The 18544-nt window shown below is 44.7% G+C and overlaps 3 protein-coding genes across 3 annotated transcripts; 1 reads left to right on the top strand and 2 right to left on the bottom strand.

Moving 5' to 3' along the window:
* Positions 1-491: 491 nt before the first annotated feature.
* On the bottom strand, positions 492-11411 carry retreg1 (reticulophagy regulator 1). Its single transcript, XM_086128380.1, has 9 exons — positions 10326-11411; positions 8633-8739; positions 8479-8509; positions 5077-5197; positions 4905-4989; positions 4632-4754; positions 4460-4527; positions 3777-3894; positions 492-2952 (listed from the first exon to the last, which is right to left on the bottom strand). The coding sequence occupies exons 1-9, from the start codon at positions 10508-10510 to the stop codon at positions 2540-2542; spliced, it is 1251 nt and encodes a 416-aa protein (XP_085984506.1). The 5' UTR covers positions 10511-11411; the 3' UTR covers positions 492-2539.
* A 1453-nt stretch (positions 11412-12864) lies between these two features.
* rnf182 (ring finger protein 182) lies at positions 12865-14621 on the top strand. The gene has a single exon (XM_086128381.1). It carries the CDS (start codon positions 12865-12867, stop codon positions 13666-13668), a length of 804 nt encoding a protein of 267 aa, XP_085984507.1. The 3' UTR covers positions 13669-14621.
* A 392-nt stretch (positions 14622-15013) lies between these two features.
* stard3nl (STARD3 N-terminal like) lies at positions 15014-18371 on the bottom strand. The gene is made up of 8 exons (XM_086128382.1): positions 18220-18371; positions 17003-17288; positions 16229-16306; positions 16016-16093; positions 15868-15921; positions 15652-15769; positions 15461-15565; positions 15014-15371 (listed from the first exon to the last, which is right to left on the bottom strand). The coding sequence occupies exons 2-8, from the start codon at positions 17201-17203 to the stop codon at positions 15331-15333; spliced, it is 675 nt and encodes a 224-aa protein (XP_085984508.1). The 5' UTR covers positions 17204-17288; positions 18220-18371; the 3' UTR covers positions 15014-15330.
* Positions 18372-18544: the final 173 nt, after the last annotated feature.

The following is an 18544-nucleotide window of genomic DNA, read 5'->3' on the forward strand; positions in this document are numbered from 1 at the left end:
GTGATTGGCCAACGCAGTCTGAGCCTCGCTCGTCATTGGTTGATGAGAGCTGCACTCACTTCCGGGGTTGGTAATCGAGGTAAACACAGGACTCAAAAAACACGCGCGCGCGCACACACACGCACATGCGCATGCTCAGACACACAGACTAACACGCGCGCGCTAACTCCTCGTCATCACCCGAATCGTCACTTTTTATCATGTTCTTTATGACGACATCATAACTCCCCACGCCCCAAAAAAACCCAACAACTCGGGAGCGTGACACTTGGTGAATTTAGATTAGACGTGTGTGTGTGCGAGCATACGCAAGCTTGTCGGGATATATATGTCTGTTGGGAGGGAGGGAGTGCTCTTTTTATGTTGTAATTGTGAATTTTTTTTGACTGCACGGCATTTTGAGTTGCATTTTTCCAGATGAAAAGGGCTACAGAAATAAAGTTTGATTGATTGATTGGTCTTTTCTGCCCCAAAAAACTTTAACACTAATGAACTAGCTCACACGTAACATTTTATTAACACGGATTCAAGTTACACGAATACATTGATGCATGTCAAACAAGAAATGCCAGACAAGCAAAAGGCAACTTAGGACATATATGGTAACGCTGTCATCACATATTTGAATTGATCAACAAGATCTTGTTCAGTAAAGCTTGGCCAGTTTGGATCAACAGTCATTGGATGTAAAGCAGCAGATTTTTAGGCACTGTTGAATTTACACAACTCATACTTGTCATCCCGTCGTACAAAACCACGTGATGATCACGCGCACATGATGATCACTTGCTGATTTTGATTTCGGTATAAAACAGAAGGTGCATTGTTTTTCAGTTCATTAAAATCCGAAGACTGCTGGGATAGGCTTAAGCACCCCCCGCGACCCTACTGAGGATGAAGCGGTTCGGAAGATGAGTGAATGAATGAATAAAATGTGTGAATATTTGATAAGCGGTTAAAACTCTTGATTTCACTGAAGCACAATACGAACGAGCGCAACAAATGAAAAAGTTAAAAAATATTTAAAAAGGACAAAGTAAAAAATAAAATAAAATGAATCCAACCAGCAGGACGAAACTTTTAAAAAATGAAAAAAAAGAAACTGATTGAAGCAATTTGCAGCTACAGATTGTCACAGTAAAATTGACTGGCATCATTTTTACTGGGTTTTTCTATTGTTTGGGCATTCATTCATCATTCATTTCACTCAAAACGCTAGTCAGATGTTTTCATTTTTTGGTGAATGGCCAATAAATCCACCCAGACAAATATAACCTAGCCATGACAAAAGAAACAACCACCTCAGACTGAATCTGCTCAAATCAGAACAGCAGACATCTTGTGTCTTTTTCTGCATGGTCTCATGAGACTTTTTTGTGGGTCTGCTCATGACAGACATGACGACCAAATTTCACGTCCTTAAATCAAAGTGGCTTCGGGGGCTGAATTATCAAAACATGAAACAATTTAGCGACACCTGGATATCGCCAACATGATATTGAAATGGCCACTTTGAATCAAAATGGCGGACTTCCAGTGTCTTTTCCGGCATGACTTCATGAGACTTTTTTGTGAGTCTACTCAAGACAGACATGACTACTAAATTTCACATTGTAAAGTCAAAATGGATTCTAGGGGGCGCAAAAGGGTCACTGGTGGGGGTTTACACTTACAACCACCAATTTGCCTCAAAAAAGAGAAGAAAAAACCCCCCAGAGCACTAAGCACAGATAGCCTTACAGTGTGAGTTCTAGATACGGCTGCTGTATGGTGGCAGCAAACTCAATTTGGAGTTGAAGCGGATTTGGAACTGGGAGTCGCGGCTTGGAGTTTGAAGCGGATTACGTGGGACAGGAGAAGTGAACTAATCTCTTTTGGTCAATGGACGCTACAGCTTCGTGTTTGCTTTCAAAACTTAGCTTGCAGCAGACGTGTGCACATTTTCAGCATGACGTCTCTGACCCACTGGTGAAAGGACACTTTGATCCTCTCCTCTTTCATCTATAACTGCTTCAGACAACAAAGTGTATGCAGAAAAGTGGTGAAGATTGCACGACTCTCTGTGTCCTATGTGTTGTGTTGTGTTATTTTTGTTATTTTGACTTCAAAATGGCGCCACGAGAGTGGCTGCCTTTCCAGCAGCTCCTATATTTTGTTGTTCTACTTCTTCCTTTCATAACTTTGCTGCTGTGAATTGGGAATTTCTCCATTGCGAGACTAATAAAGGTTTTCTTAAATTGACTCTCACACTAAACAAAAGAAATTACAACTTCTGCATTTCAAACGACTCAACCTTAAGAAATGCCCCTGCTTGCTTAATGCTAACACAACATGGGAAATGCCATACACATGCTAAGGATTAGCATTAATTGTGCAGTGTTCGAAATGACCTTGCTAGCTTAATGCGAACACGTAATGGCTCAAAGGTTGTATCAACTCGTAATTCAAGGTACCGCTGTACGAATAGAGTGTGTTACGAGCTTGGTCAACGAACAAATTCAATTTGTAATAAGTAACGCCTCTCCCACCATACAGTGAATCAGTGTCGTCTCAGAATTTTGGCGAGGAAACCGGGGGCTTTGCCATCGCCTTCTTGGGTGGCAGTCTTGGCTCCGCCCCCTCCTAGGAGGTCCATTTCCGCCCCCAGCTGGTCCAGCTCCGCCTGGTCCAGCAACTCAAAGTCGTCGGCTTCGCTGTCCGACTCTTCGGCCGGCTTCGGAAGTCTGAAGCCCACGGCTGCTTCCTGGACGGCGGCGGTCATGGCACCCCGGAGCACTTTCTGGACCAGGTCTAGGGCCGCATCGTCGGGGGGCGGAGCGGTGCGCTTGCTCCCCATTGGCCGAGGAAGGCCAAAGTCATCATCTTCATCATCCTCGCCGTTGGTGGTGGCACCGTTGTCAACGGAGGGGAAGTCGTGGAGACCCCTGGAGAACACCTCCTCTCTGTCCAGGTCTTGGAGGGTTGGAGGAGCATGTCAAAGGTCAAACTGCGATGTCATCAGGGCACTTTATAATTATGTCATAAGTGAATCTGGCTCACCAAGCAGTTACATTATCAAAAACTTAAAAGATTTGTTACTTTTTTTTAAATTCACATTTTTAAATAGATAAACAATTGTCTCATTCATTATACAGAAATAATTATAAATAAGATTGAAAGATGATACATATTTCTTATTATTATTATTCTGATTATTATTATCATTAATAATAATAATATTTTTCTCTATTTTATGATCAAGAGTCCTGGAATATTTGTTGCATTAACTAAGCCCTTTCTCCCTGCATAATTGATTAACGGTAATTGTTTTTGTTGTTGTTGAAAAAGTAAACATTTGAAATAATTGAATATTTATTTAATTATGACTATGATTTAAATAAGTAAATGAATTATTCAAATGAAATATTCTCTAATTTCCATATATGTATTTTAATTCAAATGTTCAATGAATATTTAATATTTACATTAAATAGACTGCACGGATATTTGTTTCATCAATTTAACTGTTTGGCCCCCAAATGTTGAAAATTTCTATTAAATTTTTCTTATTAAAAAATAGCTACCTGCTTTATTTCAAATGCTAAAATAAAAATGCTAGCAAAATAGACAATATCGTAGAGTATTCTTTTCACCCTATTTTTTTGTGTTTCTCTTCAAACTGTGCATAATGTTGCAGTGGTTTATTAAAAAATAAATTAAGGATTAAAACCTAGGCCTTGTTATTATTTTTTTTCCTTTAAATCAGGCTTACTCTGCAACGGCATTTTAAAAATCACCTTCAGAGTTCTCTGTCTGCGGCGTGTTCTCCTCCGACAGGTTCAAGTTGTCCGTCCACGTCACGTCCGACACCGACGTGTCCGAAACCGACAGCTCCTTACATGCCGCCGAGTCCAACTGACGAGCACAAAACAAAATGCAATGTCACATGTTTTCCTGCACTCACATATACTGCAAAAGAACTCAAGCTCAAATGACGGGTTATTCATAATTGATGATATTGATCAAAGTGAAGATAGTGATCATGTGAATGATTTCTCACAAAGGATGATTTGACGACTGCAGATTTAAATAGCAATAACCAAAACGTTCCTTTACAACATTCCTAAGAAATCACAATGTCACATCCCTGCTGAGCTACTGGGAAAGCTTCCAATAGCTCAACGCTAACACATAATGGCAAATGGCATAAAAGGGCTAACGATTAGCATCAACAGTTATGGCATTGTAATCAATCCTTTCAACGGGGGATATTTGAACACAAAGAGGGGTGCAAAACATGTCGAAAGAAAATATTGCAACACGAACAGGCATATATTCTTTATCCTTTCAGTGGAAGAAGCAGCCCAATGAATTGAATTGAAGCATTAACTCATGACGCATAACCTTTTTTAATTCCTCACATTCTTGATTAAGTTAGCTTAATTATGTTACCCTACGCTAACAAGGATCATGTGCCCACCTTGGGAAACATGGACGATAGGTCAGATTCGACCGACTCCTCAATCCGAGCCTTCAGGATTCTTCTCGCTGTGGGAACCGCACGAGAACACAACAGTCCAGACCACTGCCTAGTAGATCACAAGCTAACAAACTAGCATGTATGTTCTTTGTTTTAAATAAGATGTCATCACCGTGATCCTCTTTTATCTTCTGCAGCAATGCCGCCACGCCAAAGTTCAGTTTTTGTAGAACCGGCTTCAGCCATGAGGACGCCTCCGGAGACGACAACACAGGCCACAGGAACACAGACAACACTGAAAAAACAAAACGGCAATACATTGGAATTACCATAGTTTGCTATTGTCATTGATCAGAATTGTCATAGATTAGAAATAGGTCATTTAAAAGAAATGTAATTGATTCGAATGGTCAGCAATCGGAATATTTCTCGATTAAGCACTCACCGAGAAAGTAGGAGATGACGATCCCTGGAATGTAGCGTCCGAGGACAGCAAAGAAAGTGCAGAAGCTGCACACCAGCAGACAGAACTGAAGGAGACCAAGACCGCACCGCACTGCTCATCATCATCATCATCATCATCGTCATGATGAAGATGTAGCGACAAACAGCCTCACCTTGCCGGGGTTCTGCTGCTTAAAGGCCGATGTCTCCTGCAGGAACAGCCGCAGAGAGCCTCTCAAGTGCAGTTCTGAGTCCGAGTCCTGTGGCGAGTACGACGGGTCCATCATCGTCCAGCTGAAAGACAACCACCGTCGCAGCCGTCAAGTCTTGTGCTGAAAAGGCTTCACGCGTGTTAGCTTGGCATCCAAAGTCAGCTCGCTTGTGTTGCTGTGCCGTATTAGAGGAAAAGCACCAAGCGTGTCACCAGAATACCAAAAGTGTAAAGTGTAAAGTTCTATATCACATCAATATGTGATCAAATTCAGATTTACTCCGATAACATGTACGTAATTAGCCAAAAACTATGCCAACGGTTTGTTTGCCGATTGTGTGATATTAAATTTACTGGAAAGAGAGCAGACTCTGACCCAAAATCCGCATTCTCCAATGAAGAGCTTTATGAAGCCTCATATCAAAACATATCAGCATAGCCTACACCAGCGCATTGGGGGGAAACCCATCATATCATGATAACAGCAATCATATCAAAACAGCGATTGCGAAATACGAGATCCATTGGAAGAAAAACATTTATGTAAACAAATTTCCCCGTACAATGATTTTGCCAATTACACCGTGGACCACGATACGGTGATTTATAAAGTAATGACGTATTTTGCAAACAACCTACGATACACAACCTTTGTACTTCTTTGTCACTTTGTAACAACTCGATATTAAACCAATACATTTTGCCAACAGTACAAATTGTATCACGATATTGTGCGATACGTTGGCGAAAAATAACATCGATGTCACTCAAGAAATTATGTCAACGATATTTTAGGAAGTCTCTTGGTTCTTGACTCGTACCTCAGTCCTGCTCCGCGGTCTTGAAGTAACACGCTGGCCGATTGGTCCAAAGCAAAGTATACAAAAAAAGTTTAATTCCAGGAGTTGGAGTGTGCGTTTTTTAATCCCAGCTGTGGCACAACGCGGTGGGGACGCGCCTTTATGCTAAATGAAGTCCGGCTCGCCTATTTGAAGGCCGGCGCGCTAAAAATAAGAACAGTCACGCTGCTTGGTGACGAAGGCCGACAGCAGGACGGCACACTCCTGCCCCTTGCGGACACACACACACGCACGCACGCACGCACGCACGCACGCACGCACGCACGCACGCACGCACGCACGCACGCACGCACGCACGCACGCACGCACGCACGCACGCACACACACACACACACACACACACACACACACACACACACACACACACACACACACACACACACACACACACACACACACACACACACACACACACACACACACGCACACACACACACACACACACACACACACACACACACACACACACACACACACACACACACACACGTGTCTGTCTTTCGTACCTTTCCGGTGAATATATTTAAAAACCTTGCCAGTCAACACCCACTTGGTGTTGACTGACGGCTGCTGGCTTATTGTCACATTAATTTGTGTTTTTAAATATGAAAAGATCAAAATCATCATCACAAGAGATGAAATTGTTTGTTTGCTTGTTTGTTCGTTTGGTTTACTCTCGCTGCCTCTCGTCCAATCAGAGAGCTCGCTGCGGAGGGTGTGCCCCGACTCGCCCAACCACATGATTGGTGCGACTACCTGGCCGTGCCATCGACATTCCGGATGTGAGGAAACAGCTGAATCACAAACACACAGACACACACGCGCACACACACACACACACCTGTAAACGGACATGCACACTTGGCGTTCAGGTTTCACAAGTGTTGGGACACTTGAGGTTTTGTTGTGGGAACATTCAGGGCGTCTTTCCTCGAAGACCACGACATCGCCCGCTCCAGGGTCACATGATGTTTGTACACTCGGTTATGACTTGCGCATGAACACGCGGGGCGGTTTCACGTATTGCCGTAGCAACAGACCTTGATTGACAGCTACAAGAGGGTCACGTGATGTTTGTACATTTGTGCTAGTGCGATATACACACAAATTCTCACACACAAACACTCACACACACACATTCATACACACACATTCACACGCACACACACACTTACACACAGACACAATTAAGTAGGTGACATTTGCGTGTGCGCGCAAAAGTGTCAGCTGTCAGCAGCTCTAATCTCCCACAATCCTTTGCATGAGCGCACAAGCCAGTCACATGACGTTGGACGGACAGACACAGGTGACAAACACCAACAACATGACAGCAACAGGAGCGCCAGTTTTGAGAGAGAGACAAATACTGAAGATAAATAAACAGACAGACAGGCGGACGAGTCACCCAATTTAGAGTTACAATCACATAGCTTTGCCTGAGTCTCTTTAGCTTAATGCTAACTGATACTGCAAAACAACAAAGCCGGGCTAACAAAGTTGGCATCACTGTTGCAACCCCCAACAGATATTTATTTGTGGAGCAAAACATGTACACAGTCAACATCACCGAATTATGTCACATTCTCATGTATCTGTTTTAATATATGTATTTTAAAATAAAGTCAAAGTGCTATTTTTTTTCTGTAAACCCCCCCCCCCCAAAAAAAACAATACTCATGGTTATATATTCTTTATCCACCGCAAAGAATGACTAATACTTCAGCAGGTTCCCGAGAAGCTCAGACCTTCTACATGTGCAGTATAGATATTTGTCTGCAGTATACTGCCCGCAGGATGTCAAGGTGCGCGCACCGGATGGAACGGCACAATGTCCATTGAAATGAAGCAAAAAGGTGGCAAAAAGTTTTGGAGTTCCATTTAATTACAACCATTCAGACCCACATACCTAGGGACAATAGAAAGTGTCCAATTGTTTTTAGAATGTGGGAGGAACCAGAGAACCCGGAGAAAAGGCCAGGGCCCACAATCAAACCCAAGACCTCCGAATTGTGAGGCGGACATGCTAACCAGTCATCTGACATGCCACCATGACTCATTTAATAAAAACAAGCTGAGCCATGATTGGTTGTTACCTGAGCCCTGAACAACTAACTGTTTATGTCATTTTTAGTCGACACAAAGTGGCAGAATGGCCGCCCACCGAGATGGACACAAACAGGTGTTTTTTATTGATTAATTTATATTCCCCAAACGCAATATTAATCAGAATCCCGTGTTTGGACTAGTAGGCCTGCACGGAACTTATTGTTGGAAAGAACATTTTATAAAATGTGAGTGTTCTGAGTTGATGAATTATACTTGTATCTCAAGGCAGCGCTGTACTCTGCATTTACGTGAGAGCATGACAAGGGGACGTTCAGCACCCTGCAAATCTACATCCTTTTGGATTTTTCCAAAAATATGTGTTTCCAATTGTGCACAAAATTGTAAAACAGGGAAATATTTTGGGGCGTGCGTGTCATGAGCGTCTTGCATTTTCTTACCTCGCCAAAAGGCTGCACCACACGCCATCTCCTGCAAACAACACAAAGCAGGAATTCATCATCTGACTTTTGAAACCAGCTGATTGGACCAAAGCATGACTGAATGAAGTGACTCGATTTGAAGTCTGGTAATGCGAAGGTAGGCGTTTGTGACCTTTGCTTCTGGAGCATATCGCATCCTTGACCGTCACCATGACAACCAACAGAAGCAGGAGGACGGCCACCAAGCAGTAGGTTCGCATCCAGCTATGGGCCAACAACCTGGACGGATCACATTTACATTGGTACAGTGGGTGCCTTGAGATACGAGTGGAAATTGAAATGAACGGAAATATCAAACAGGCACTAGGAAATTATTTTTGAAACACATATTTCGATACCAGTACAAGTATTCATTCTTGAGCACTCACAGATACCCATATCATGAACCGATACCACATACAGAAAATTTAAAATGAATATGATGACCGGTATTTACGAACAAAGAACTTTCTGACACACGATGATTCATTGATGTGTGCAACAGCCGCAGTGAAGCACCACCAACTAGCAAGGAAGACTTATCAATGTCGGATATTTTTTGCCTTCAGTATTGGTGGCTGGTATCATCATCCTTCACGAGTACCCGATGCCTTGAAATAAGGACGGTATCAACCCGATACCTATATGTGGTATTGGTGCTATCGATATATATATCTAAATTTCCCCAGTGTGGGACAAATAAAGGATATCTTATCTTATATATATATATATATATATATATATATACATATACTGTATATCGATATATTCACACTTGCACATTTTAATATTTTGTATCATGAGCAAAAAAGAAGACAGATGCTGATGCACTTCAATCACTTACACATCTTATCCTGTCGTGCTTTTTTTTTTTTTTTTTTTTACAAATGATAACAGATTTCAAAAAAAAGAAATAAGAGCGCTTTCGGCTACAACTCACGTCAAAGCACTACACAAGTTTACACACACACTTGAGCCAATGTTCACTCATCAATGTCCCTCTGCTCATTCATCTCAAAAACATTCTTTTCATCTTTGAAGACATCACAGACGGCAAAAACTTTTATCCTTGGGGAGCCATGGGGTGGTCGAGGCTATCTCAGGGGGACCGCCAAAAACAAAAAACAAACAAACAAAAAATAATAACCTTGGAATCACGTTATGAATAACAAACATCAATCTATTTATTGCTGCGATTGGCTGGCAACCGGTTCTTGGTGTCCCCCACCTACTGCCCGAAGACAGCTGGGATAGGCTCCAGCACCCCCCGCGACCCTAGTGAGGATAAAAGCGGTTCGGAAAATGAATGAATGAATGATCTATTTATTGAATACAATTAGCACGTGAGCACGCGCGCGCACACACACACATCGAAAACATTGGCAACTCAAGTTACAAATACAGAAACAAGATTTTTTCCAATCGTTACAATCTAAATAATAATAATAATAACAACAATAATAAAATATACGAAGCTGTAATGTAGATGGTTAATTTGATATTCAAACTTTTCAGCTAGGTGACACACTGCGGGAGTACATCAACCAGGGATGGGCAGAACGGGAGCAAATATGGGGGCAGGGGGGTGGAGAAATATATTATAAAAGCATTCGGGAAAAAAAATAAAAGTCAATTATTTGGGGTGGAAATTGAAAATATTTTTGATTCCCACAGAAAGTAAGATGAAGCATGAATGGAATGACAAAGCATAAATCAAAAAATGTAATGGTTATATTATAAAATACAGGGAAATTGAACAGAATAGACCTAAAGCTCGTCTCGAAGTGTTGTTGCTGTTGAATGTCTGCGTCATGCTGTCGACTTACCAAATCCCCGCGTTGGCTGCACCAAACAAGGCAAAAGTCCTGCACGCCTTCCGCTTCCAGTCCACCAGGCCGGACGAGAGACCCCCGGCCGGACGGCCGGGGGGCGCCCCCGCCCCGGCAGGCAGGCCGGGGGGTGCCTCCTCCGCGCCGCCTGCCGAGTTTACTGCTTCCCGGTTTGCCAGCATCAAAACTCCGCCACCGCCCGCTGAACAGCCGAACTCCTCCCGTCAAGAGGTCCGCGTCGACAAAAGTGAACTACGACTTCTGGTGGTGGCTTTTCAAAATACAAGTCAGCTGTTCAGTACCGGAAGTAAACGAAAAAAATCTGAGGGGGGTTTTGGTACTGTATTACGGATTTTTCACATTTTCAAATACCCCCCACGTTTCTTCATGAAAGCATTGAGCACAATGACAGGAGGAGGCGACAGGAGATGTGAGCCAATCTCTTTTTCGTCAATGCCAGCTTCTTGTTTGCTTTCAAACTTAGCTTGAAGCAGACGTGTGCGCATTTACAGCATGACGTCTTTCATCCACTGGTGAAAGGACACTTTGTTCTCTCCTCTTTCATCTATAACTGCTTCAAACAACAAAGTGCATGCAGAAAAGTGGTTAAGGTTGCACGACTGTCTGTGTCTAATGTGTTGTGTTGTATTGTCATTTTATGTTCTTTTGATGGCGGCGCGGGCACCCGCAGCGGCTCCTCTCTCTCCTGAGGAAAGAAATTTCATCTGTGCTGTATGTTGCACATTTGACAATAAAGTTGACATGAACATGAACAATTTACATCCATTCTGTGTTGACAATGATTCCACTCTATTTAGCGACTCTCAGAACTGGTAGGCTATGTCCTCTCGAGCGTTAGCGATGCTTTTGTACTGCATTGCATCCATGTTTTTTTTTTTTTTAAACTGTGATAATTTGATCCTTTGCTGCTTCGAAATAAGTTTCTGACAGTACTTTTTCCACGCTGACAGACGAGGCAGGCCCTGAGTACTTATTCCTCCGTCATTATCACAGCATCAGTTTGTCGACCCTGGAAATAGTCGGATGCAATATGACTGCTGTGTAGTACCACTCTGCCAGTAACAACCCCCCCCCCCCCTCGCTCACCGGTTCATTTAATTTGATCGACTGATACGGACAAATAAGGTGCATTGCATTCAGTGTTTCCTTGCTAACTGTCAACATTTGCCCACAGGAGGCATATGAGATGGTAGCAATCCAATGATGTAAACCACAAGTCAGAAAGACGACAGAATATTACAGAAGCGTATTGCTGCTACACCAGCGGAAAAAAAATAAGTTGTGTCCACACTTTGTTTTCTCCGGCTTTACTGGGTAAGACTGCGCCGGACAAAGAATACCCTATCAAAGACAGAAGGCGTGGCAGACAAGGTGTCAATTACTTTCAGAATCAGGGAGGACAATAAATTGAAGGATTGGATCATGACGGACAAACCGTTTCATGTTTGACATTCTCTTTAATCATATCATGTATGTTATTGGAAAGTACAATAACAAAGAGTATCAGTACTATGAATGCAAGTGAGAGCGCCGCCAAGCAAATCATCAACAACACGCAGAAACACTGTCAGCTTTCTCTGGGTCCCTTCTGAGATCGATTGAAAGTGGCAAACATGTCCTGTGGTCTGAGGAGACCACATTTCAAATCATTTTTACAAATCATGGATATCGTGTCCTCTGGGCCATTTGGAAGCTGTGAACATCCCAATAGCACCTTCAAGGACCCCCCCCCCCCCAATGTGCGTGTCTGCGTGCATTTGTGCATGCGCTTGGCCAAACGGACAGGAGGTCACTTTGTGTGCTAGCCACTAATTGGAGCAAATTTGACTGAGCAAGAAAAGAGCCAGCTCGAAAATTCCAGCGCTGCTTTGCAAAGGGCGGCCTTTGTTGTTCTATGCCTTCTGTTTGTTCTCTTGTGTGCTGTGTTAACAGTTATCTCTCTCGCTCACACGCTCCCCCCTTGAAAGGGTCTTTAACCCCCCCACCCCCCCAATAGCGAAGCTCACAGACCACCACACAAGCGAAAGTCCTCAGGCAGAACCTCAACGGGGGCTTCTGCCTGCCAGGACAACTCGCAGCGCTATGATCCTGAAGACTCCAGAGGAGTCGGGGCTTGCCTTCATGAACGGGAACATGGTGACCCATTATTGGTCGTCCAGGGTCCAGTTGGTGGGACTCTCCTGCTGAGCTTCAGTCAGGTTGGTCACATGACTTAAGTCGCCAATTTTAGGACTTGGTTGGTTAAATTCCTGAAAGACTCCACCTGACTTTGACTTGGTTTCGATGCGACTCAACTCGAGAATGCTTTCCTGTGTGAGTGAAAAGCAAGTATTGCGATACGACGTGACATTTGGATGATGGAAAAAGCAGATCGTCTCTTCTTCTTCAACTTGGCTTGTTTATTTTTTATTTTTTTTTGCCAGAGTAATTTGGGACTTGCTTGAAACTTTCAAAGTAAGACTGGAAGATCGATAATGTGCGACGTCCTCCCACACGTTGCAGGTTGGAATTTGAAATGATTGAGGAGGTGAGCAGCCATGTGGAGCATCACAGCGTGGAGGAGCTGGAGTGCAAGATTTGCTACTGCGCGTATACCCTGGGGAGTCACCGGCCGAAGGTTCTGGAATGCTGCCACCGCCTGTGCGCCAGGTGCCTCGCCAAGATCCAGGACCTGGGAGAGTCGCCTCCGTGCACTGTCGTCTGCCCCTTCTGCCGCTACGTTACCAGGCCGCTTGGGGACGCAGCCAGCAGCCTCCCGGATGATTATAACTTGCTAACCGCGCTGGCCCTGGGGAGCCGAAACCAGAGGTCCCAGAGGAACCTTCGTTTCCACCAAGACGAACTGCTCCTGAACCCCCGGCACCTGAGCTCCTTGATGGGAAGCGAACCGACCGCAATGGCCCCTTCCTCCGCTTACTCCTCGATCCGAGGCTCCCCTAACTTTGTGGTCATCACCATTATGGAGCCTCCACCGGCCCCTTCACCAGGCCAGGACCAGCTTGGCGGACCACTGGTCTCTAGCTTCCGCTCCTCCAGCCAGGACTCCTTGGCGTCCGTCGCGCAGGGGTGGACCCTGTGGAACTGCGCCTCCCTGCTGTGCCAAACGTCGGCCCGGGCCCTGGTGTGGGTGCTGGGCCTGCTGTACTTCAGCTCGCTGCCCATGGGGGTCTACCTGCTCATCATGCAGCAAACTACTGTCGGGGTCCTGCTAGTGAGTCTCGTCCCCGCCAGCCTCGTCATGGTGATGGTCTATGGATTCTGCCAGTGCATATGCCAGGAGGTCTGGAACTGCATGCCACCATCGCGGGACCACTTGTAGCACGAACTGAAAGAGGGGCTAACGCTCGGGGCACTCGTCACGTGGTCAGTATGAAAGCTTTTCTGCCACCTTCATCTTCCAGCTTGTGATATCTTTCCCCAGTCACGGGCGGTATTTGACTGTGCGGCGTCTCAGAGACCTGTTGGATACTTTAATATGTCTCCAAAAGGTCTCAGACAGAAGCCCAACGTTTGAATTCACTGCAATTTCCCGGGGGACTCGCCTCGTGCCACACTCGACTAAGCATCAGGTCGCCATCAAGTCTCACGACCAGTGAAATGGGCCCTTTCGATATGCCACCATTCAATTTCACAGTCGCTGATGCACTTTCAGACCTTAAACAGTACGACACAAAAAGACAAAATGAGAATCCTCTCAAAGGAGCTGCTGTAGGCCATAACTCACCCATATGCTCACACGAAGACTAACGGGCCTGATTCCTGATGTCAATCACTCGGCCACACCTCTTAAAACTCATTCACTTCCAAAGACGTTTTTAAACGTCTTATCAGACTTGGTCTAGAATTGGCTGGTCCTGAATGAGTTAAAAGGCACACTACAAACTCTACAGCTGTCGTTATGACTTGGCTTGCACTGACGCACAGGAATTACTACAGAAAAACGGATGGATAAATGTTTATGTTTTTTTTATACAATACTTAACAGAAGAAAAAAATACATTTGGGGAGATGTCTGGAATGAATTAAGAATTAAGAAAACCTTTATTATAATTAACTGCACTTTAATTAATTTCAAAGGCGACAATTGAAAAATGGTTGCACCTCTGCAATGACGATCAACATTAGTACTCCTACGGCTTGTTTTCTTTGTTTGTTTTGGCTAATTTGATATTTTGTGCCCCCTCTTCGAAAATAACATTTAGTATGTGATGTCTTCAACGTTTGTTCAACCTGAGTAAACAAAAACAGAATAAAAGTTGGCTCCATCCCTCATCTATTTTCTCATGTTGTCGTTCTTGCTTTGGGCTGGGATACTTTGAATGTGTCTCTGTGTGTGTGCGTGTGTGTTTTTAAAAGTGTGTATGCATGTTTGTGTGCATTTTAATGTGCATGAGTGGGTCTGACTGTGGCTGTGCGACAATTCATGTGTTTGCCTTTTGGATACGTTTTAGCCCCCATGGTTGTGTGTGTGCATTTTTCAGTGTTTTTGTGTGTTGTGTGCACATTTTTGTCTGCATTGAGCGTATGAGTTTGTGAGTATATGTACCATTTTTTTTGTGTGTGTACATTTTCGTGGTTTCGTGTGCATCCTTTTGTCAGTCTACACGTGTTTGTGTGTGTTTTTATGCATGTGTCGGTGTGTGCCCTCTCTTATTAACAGTTGACTCAGGCAGGCTTTTATTTTGAAAGCCGTCAGTTTTCAGGGACATTTGTTCACCGTTTGTCTTAGGACCGTGACTACAGCGTCCTACTGGCCAAGAGTGTTTTCACTTCTTCATGCAAAAGTTCATTTCCCTTTACGAAGAATACTTTGATTCAGTGTGCGTGCGTGTCTGTGCAAGCAAAAGGCAAAGTTTTTTCGTTCAAAGCAGGTACACAGAACCTCCTGTTTGGGCATACTCATTCCACCACCAACAATAACAAAAATATAACGGCGGTTTCACTTTTTAGTTCCCAGCATGCGTCGGTGTTACCCGAGCCTTCACAAGAGTCCCTGTTTGTCATCCGGGTCCTCGTCCGTGTCTGTCGAAGAAAAGGGAGGAGAAGCAAAGCTTGTGGGGTGAGTTTGTTGTTCACTGCAGTTTACCAAATGTGCACTGGGGGGCGCTCACCTGCCACCGACTCAGGCGGAGAGTAGAACTGTCCGTCTGACATGGGGCCTTGACTGATGAGAGGAGCCCGCTCTGTGGCGGTGGAGTCCGGCAGGAACCGGTACCCTGACGAAATCCAATGCGGAGGCATGAACATGAGAGGGAAGCACAAGCAAAGGGGAGAAGACGAGCTACAAGATGGGATCTCTCACGGTTTTCATCGTCGAGCTCTTGAGGAAGGACCTTGAAGTCCAGAAGCCAGGTTTCGATCCAAGCGAGCACGAAGGAGACTATGGGCAGCAGGTATCCAAAAGCACCCTGCGACAGCAGCTGCAACGATGGACGGAAAGAAAGACAGGGATTTGAGACAGATGGACGGGCAGAGAGACAATGTTTCCACTTTCCCAATGATGTTCTTGATACCTTACTTTCGATAAAATCACTTTGACGATGAGGAAGGCACAGCTGACTGAAGTGGTGATCTGAACACAACAAAAATGCAACATGTCTCATAAGACACTCACGACAAAGTCAGAGTGGTTGTCCTGTCTTTGTGTGTGTTTTTTGTGTACTCACAGCAACCGCCCACCAGTGTCTCAGCCTGCAGACGGCGTAGGCCAAAATGAGGACAGCGAATCGGAAAACGGCCAGAAGCTGTGGGGGTGGAGCCAAGGCAAGAAATGGAGGAGATGCAGCAGGAAGACAAAGACAAGGGATTTTTTTTTTGTAATAAAGTTCACTCAAAAATCCATTCAAGAAAAAAAAATCAACTAGCGCGTGTTTTCTTACAAAGATGTCGAGGAAGGAACGGTGGTAGTTGTAGTGGACCACTTCCTGGTTCAGCTGCTGGGGAAGGCCGCCATTCACCTGGCACACACAAAGTACTCACTCAATAGTGCCCACTTGAATGTTTGGAAAAAATTTGACTCCGACACCGGTTTCACCCACACGAAAATGGGCGGACATGTCCACCATTGGATGATGCACAAAAAGGTCTCAGGGACCCGTGATCAAGTTTGAACAGTTTGTTGGGTGTTTTGGGTTGCAGCAGCCCTTTCACATTCAATCATGGCTCCCGGAAAGTTAAAACATAAAAATAAAAATCAGCCCCCGACACCAGTTTCACTGATCGACACGAAATCTTGTGGGCAGGTCTATCGTTAAGAGAATGCACAAAAAAAGTTACGAGGACCCATGTTTGAATTTGAACAGGATGTCGCCATTTTGGTTTGCAGCAGCCATTTCCAGATTTTGTTGAGCCACCTGGAAAGTTGAAAACAAAAAAAATAAATCTGACCCCCCCCCCCAATCAAGAAATTTGGTGGACACGTGTATCACAAAGGACACACAAAAATGTCTGAAGCAACCACGCCCCCAAATCAAACAGGAAGTTGGCCATCTTGGCTTGTAAGAGCCACTTGGGTGAATTTGCGATAGGAAGTGAGTATCCTTGCTAGATACATGTGACGATCTTATTGCGGTAATCCGCATCAGCTGTGTGAAGGCACACAGAAATAGGATTGAAAGGCACGAGCGGACCAAGACAAAGCGAAGCGCTCTCACGTTGAGCTCGATGATCCACAGCAAGGTGACAAACAGGAGATCAAATGTGACAAAGAGGCAAAATGTCCGCCGGACGTCAGAGATACACTTCTTCTTCTCCTCCTCGTACGAGTCCACACGGGCCTGCAGCGGTGTGGAGCTCCTGGCCCCGTAAATCCCCGTCGCACGAGAGTCGGCGCTGCTGCTGCATCGGCTGTCCATGGCGGCGCTGGCGACTACCGGCTTGAGGGGAAGTCAACCGTGGTCAACACACACGATGGCTTTCCTGCCCGTCACATGACTGCATCTGCACACACATTACAATTAGCGCTGGTACCTTTCACACAGAAACCATCATGTCTCCGATTTCACCTTGAAAGCCACCAAATTTGCTTGTTGACATCGATCCCCAGCTCTGTTTCGGTACTTTTCACTTATCTTGCCATAATACAAAGGATTCTGTGGTTCTATGAAAACTATGCAGCCAAAAGTAAGACCCGAACCATCGTCTAATGAGGGAAATCATGCAGCTAAACAAGAATGTTGTAAATCTGAACGCAGGTGGAAAAAAGGCAGGATGCAGGTCTCTTAACAAATCCTAAAGGACTGCGAGCATTGCTACCAAAGCTAAGTGAAAGAGTGTAAAAGGGAACACCTTCCTTCCATCCATCCATCCTCTAACACTTATCCGGGGGTCGGGTCGCTGGGGCAACAACTTTAGCAAGGAACGCCGCATTTGACGGCCCTGTCCACATTCCTTGTTCCGCAGTGTTGGATTTCGAGTTGATTTTCGAGACATTTTTGGAGGATGTGGGTTGCCAAATTAAACCATCCGGCTTCCCTTATAACTCTATTCCTCTTCACTTCTTGAAGAAGGTTCTCCCGGTATGCTGTGATGTATCTCTATGGTGACATCATAATCTTCCTCAGACCAGTTGTGACACATTACTTAACTAAGAATGGAGTATGTGGATCATATTTAGAAGAACCACAGATGAAGACGCAAAGGAAAAAACCGAGAAGATGAAGGAGAGATTTTTTTTTAGCTGTACTTGAAACTAGCAAACAATGTCATGTTTCCTCTCCTCTTCATCGTTATCATGATGATAGTCCTCACGTCAAATGAGCAAGCCTGAGTAGCAGAGCTCTTTCGGGCGAAACGAAACAGAAACAATAAATCAGCACATCAAACGCGTCGTCATCGTAAAGGTAAGAATAAGATTAAAAAAAACATTCACCTTCAGGTTTGTCTCGTTTGTTGTGCTTTCGTGTGTTTGTCCGAAGAGCCGCCAGTAGGTTGAAGCATATGCGCAGAGGTTTCGTTTAATTTTAACACAACACTCACTTCCTGCTCGACCGGGTTGAAACCGGAAGTACCTGGCCCGGCGCATTCTGGGAGATGAAGTTTAATTCGGCGCACTTCCAGCAGACGTCGCCTCTCCTCGAAGTCGCGCCGACCAACGCGGGCACACTGCGGACACGTCAAACATGAACACAGGCATGCGCGCACACAACCATAGGCATACAAAACAAACACAAAATATGCATACAATCACACACGTA

This window comes from Hippocampus guttulatus, chromosome 14 (assembly GCF_054856545.1).
Source record: "Hippocampus guttulatus isolate MCC_2025c chromosome 14, RoL_Hgut_1.0, whole genome shotgun sequence".
Classification (NCBI taxonomy): Eukaryota; Metazoa; Chordata; class Actinopteri; order Syngnathiformes; family Syngnathidae; genus Hippocampus; species Hippocampus guttulatus.

Bases quoted from the DNA above. Each gene is read 5' to 3' on its own strand.
- retreg1 (XM_086128380.1), bottom strand. From the start codon at position 10,510: ATGCTGGCAAACCGGGAAGCAGTAAACTCGGCAGGCGGCGCGGAGGAG. The intron at 8,740-10,325 runs GTAAGTCGACAG...TGATCCGTCCAG, and splicing joins GCAGCCAACGCGGGGATTTG to GTTGTTGGCCCATAGCTGGA. The intron at 5,198-8,478 runs GTAAGAAAATGC...GTTGTCTTTCAG, and splicing joins TGGTGCAGCCTTTTGGCGAG to CTGGACGATGATGGACCCGT.
- rnf182 (XM_086128381.1), top strand. From the start codon at position 12,865: ATGATTGAGGAGGTGAGCAGCCATGTGGAGCATCACAGCGTGGAGGAG.
- stard3nl (XM_086128382.1), bottom strand. From the start codon at position 17,203: ATGGACAGCCGATGCAGCAGCAGCGCCGACTCTCGTGCGACGGGGATT. The intron at 16,094-16,228 runs GTAAGAAAACAC...CCACCCCCACAG, and splicing joins GTTCCTTCCTCGACATCTTT to CTTCTGGCCGTTTTCCGATT. The intron at 15,372-15,460 runs GTGAGCGCCCCC...TTTCTTCGACAG, and splicing joins TCCGCCTGAGTCGGTGGCAG to ACACGGACGAGGACCCGGAT.